The sequence below is a fragment of the Rhinopithecus bieti genome, unplaced genomic scaffold (assembly GCF_001698545.2).
Source record: "Rhinopithecus bieti isolate Rb0 unplaced genomic scaffold, ASM169854v2 scaffold_34317, whole genome shotgun sequence".
NCBI classification, from domain to species: Eukaryota; Metazoa; Chordata; class Mammalia; order Primates; family Cercopithecidae; genus Rhinopithecus; species Rhinopithecus bieti.
Genome location: NW_016814779.1, coordinates 47,082 through 50,756, shown reverse-complemented (window position 1 = coordinate 50,756; position 3,675 = coordinate 47,082). Strand labels below are relative to the sequence as shown.

The 3,675-nt window shown below is 37.5% G+C and overlaps 1 protein-coding gene across 2 annotated transcripts in view; it reads left to right on the top strand.

The window, feature by feature from the left end:
• Positions 1-3,675, top strand: part of ADH1C (alcohol dehydrogenase 1C (class I), gamma polypeptide) — a 37,348-nt gene that overhangs the window by 12,643 nt on the left and 21,030 nt on the right. Inside the window, exons 6-7 of one of the 2 annotated variants that reach the window (XM_017852370.1) lie at positions 1,052-1,312; positions 3,366-3,501. The exons of the other annotated variant lie outside the window; for it this stretch is intronic. Coding sequence (XP_017707859.1) covers positions 1,052-1,312; positions 3,366-3,501 — 397 coding nt within the window. The remainder of the gene's footprint in view (positions 1-1,051; positions 1,313-3,365; positions 3,502-3,675) is intronic. 2 annotated transcript variants of the gene reach the window in all.

Genomic DNA, 3,675 nt, shown 5'->3' with positions numbered 1-3,675 from the left:
AAGAAAATGTGGCACATATACACCATGGAATACTATGCAGCCATAAAAAAGGATGAGTTCGTGTCCTTTGTAGGAACATGGATGCAGCTAGAAACCATCATTCTCAGCAAACTATCACAAGAACAGAAAACCAAATACCCCATGTTCTCACTTATAGGTGGGAATATATTCTCATTCATAGGTGGGAATTGAACAATGAGATCACTTGGACACAGGAAGGGGCCATCACACACTGGGTCCTATTGTGGGCAGGGGTTAGGGAGAAGGTATAGCATTAGGAGATATACCTAATGTAAATGACGAGTTAATGGGTGCAGCACACCAACATGGCACATGTATACATATGTAACAAACCTGCACGTTGTGCACATGTACCCTAGAACTTAATGTATAATAAAAAAATAGATTTTATTTATTATTAAAATATAAACTAATGTTTCATTGTTGTGTTGTTCATAAGTATATTTTTTAAAGCACGGATATACTGGTCACGACTACTGAACAAAAATGTACAAAGTAGTTTAAGCGTTTTAGTGGAATATTTTGAGAGTTTAAGTGGAATATTTTCGGTCTCCTGGTGTAGCCTTTCCACTTATTTTATTTTCCAAATATTGCCTTGGTGTATGTATGAGATACTGAAGCTGGTTATTAAGGGATTTCAGCAATCGAGAGTCCCTACAGATTGTAATCACTGCCATCTGGATCTCAAAGATCATCCAGTCCTCCTGTTCCCAGCCTGACCCATTGGAGTCCCCTGGGGACTGAGTTCCACCTGCAGAGATTCTCATTTAATTGGCATAGTCTATGACCTGGACAGCGGGATGTTTTTAAAGCTCCCCAGATGAATTTAATACGCAGCAGTTTCAGAACCACTAAACTGGTTCATCCCCTTCAATTTAAACATGAAGCATCTCAAGCCAAAACAGGTTTCGATAACATATTGAACAGAAGAGTCTGAGTAGTTCTTGTTAATACACAAGACATGGCACTTTATAAAGCTTAAGCAATTTCTAACAAACATAATTCATTTTTGCATTTTCTGAAAACGTAGGTCACCCCAGGCTCTACCTGTGCTGTGTTTGGCCTGGGAGGGGTCGGCCTATCTGCTATTATGGGCTGTAAAGCAGCTGGAGCAGCCAGAATCATTGCAGTGGACATCAACAAGGACAAATTTGCAAAGGCCAAAGAGTTGGGTGCCACTGAATGCATCAACCCTCAAGACTACAAGAAACCCATTCAGGAGGTGCTAAAGGAAATGACTGATGGAGGTGTGGATTTTTCGTTTGAAGTCATCGGTCGGCTTGACACCATGGTATGTACCATGACATCCCCTGAGATTTCTACCTCTGCAACCTGGAGGATGCATTTAGGCAGTAGAATATATGTATTATGTATAAAGGATATTGTTAATTATGAATGGAAATTTCCCATCATCTTTTTGTGACCTGGCTTGTTTAATTTATTGTTATGAGAAATCTTCCATTCAATCACCTATGCAAACCTGTCTTAAGTCATATTTCCTCTTGAGAAAAAAAAAAGGCTTTTCGTAACACAGTCACTACAGATATAGTTTATTAATTTTAGTTTAAAATGCAAACTTATATATAAATAATACAAATCCTTTTCTCAAATTAAAATTAAAAGTTTTTTTTATACTCTTAACAAAAATATTTTAACAATTCTGTATATGCTCTTAATGAATTACAAACTTTTTTACATAGTATTCTTTGGTCAAAAGAAATGAGCAATTTTAGACCAACTATTATCTTATTAACAGAAAATATGCCCTAAGGAAAGTGACTGCTTTAATGCATTGCTGTATTTTATCACAGAAGCTGGACAGTGCCTGGCACAAAACTAGTACCCAATACCACTTGGACTGAATACTTTAAAAAGTCAACAAATTTTACCACCTGCAAAAGTTAAGTGCTACATATCTCATGGCATCTTTTATGAAACACATGAGACAATGCATGTAAAATACTTTGCACAGTACAACCCATCATGTGGTAAGCTCCCAATAAATGTCAGCTGCCCCTCTACCCCCACTTTTTTTTTTTGAGACAGGGTCTCACTCTGTCACCCAGGCTGGAGTGCAGTGATATTTTTATAGCTCACCGCAGCCCTAACCTCCTGGGCTTAAGCGAGTCTCCTACCTCAGCCTCCAAAAACGCTGAGTATAGACATGAGCAACCATGCTGAGCCTCAGTTGGCATTATTGATATGAAATACTATTTCCAATCTTGCAGTGCTTACATCATCTTTGAATTATTATATTATATCACTTTCAAACAGTTACAAATACCAAAGGCAATGGGAAACACATCTCTACTATATTTTACCTACCCAGAATTATCTAGAATCCTACTGAAAAAGTCTCCAGAAACCAACAAGTTTCCATTGCTGAGGTTTTCTAGAAGGTCCAGCAGTGTGGGTAACAGGGAGCAGCACCCTGAGATCAAAGTTCCCACCAGCCTTGACCTGGAACAAACGCCACAGAGGAATAAAGTGTCAAGAGAATCCAGTGTTTTCCAGGTCTATAGCTTTTCTCCTTGTGCTCTTTTTCTATATCTCTCTCCATTTTCTCATGTGGAACTGGAGTGTACCTTATCTCGGGACACCAAATGTCTGACAGCCACATGTTCTGAGGATGTGTGGTCTCCCAAAGGTCAGAATCCAAAATCAAAGAACTTATCGTTATATACCTAGAGGGATCCTAAACCATTTTCTAACTACCGAACATGTTCCAAAACTGACTGGAAAAGATATTCTGAACTGTCTTTTGAGGTTCCCAAATAATCAATGTAATTTAATGTAAAACCAATATACATTTGGGGAGGTAAAAACATTGTTTAAAACATGTCCGCTTGAGAAATGGAGAGTAGAATAGGAATCTGTTAAAAAGGGAGTCTATCAAGTGGACAAGAGACTAATTTTGGTGATATACTCATTTATCTTGTTCACTATCAAAATATCGGATTGAAAGAATTGGGTTCAAAATATCTATGAAATAAATCAATGAAAAATGAACCAACTCACAGATTGCCTAAGAATGATGTACACTTGTACAAGGAACAGGACTTAAAATGTTTGTAATGATGTTTGCCTCTTTATTCCTTTATTAGGAAGAACTGAGTGCACACCAGTTTATTCATCCATGCTTTCATTCAAAAATCATTTTCTGGGTATTTCCTACATCCACAGCACTATCCTATACAAAGAAAGGGGGAATGAAGGAGCAAAAGACATGATCTCTTCCCTCTACACAGTTACAATCCAGCTAAGCCTATTACGTGATATTGTGCATTATGAGTAGGAACTATGTCACTCCACATTAAGGATGCTAAATATTCACTTTATTCCAGATGGCTTCCCTGTTATGTTGTCATGAGGCATGTGGCACAAGTGTCATCGTAGGGGTACCTCCTGATTCCCAGAACCTCTCAATAAACCCTATGCTGCTACTGACTGGACGCACCTGGAAAGGAGCTATTTTTGGAGGTATGTAGTTAGGCTTCAGAGCTAAATTCTCATTAACCTAAGATTTTCTCTCCTTTTATGAATGACAAGGCAAGGTTTTGAAAAGCAATGAAATTAAAAATAAATTAAAGTTTATTTTCTATCTATAGTCTCCAATAATGCAGAACTTTTTTTTTTTTTTTTTTTTTTTTTTTT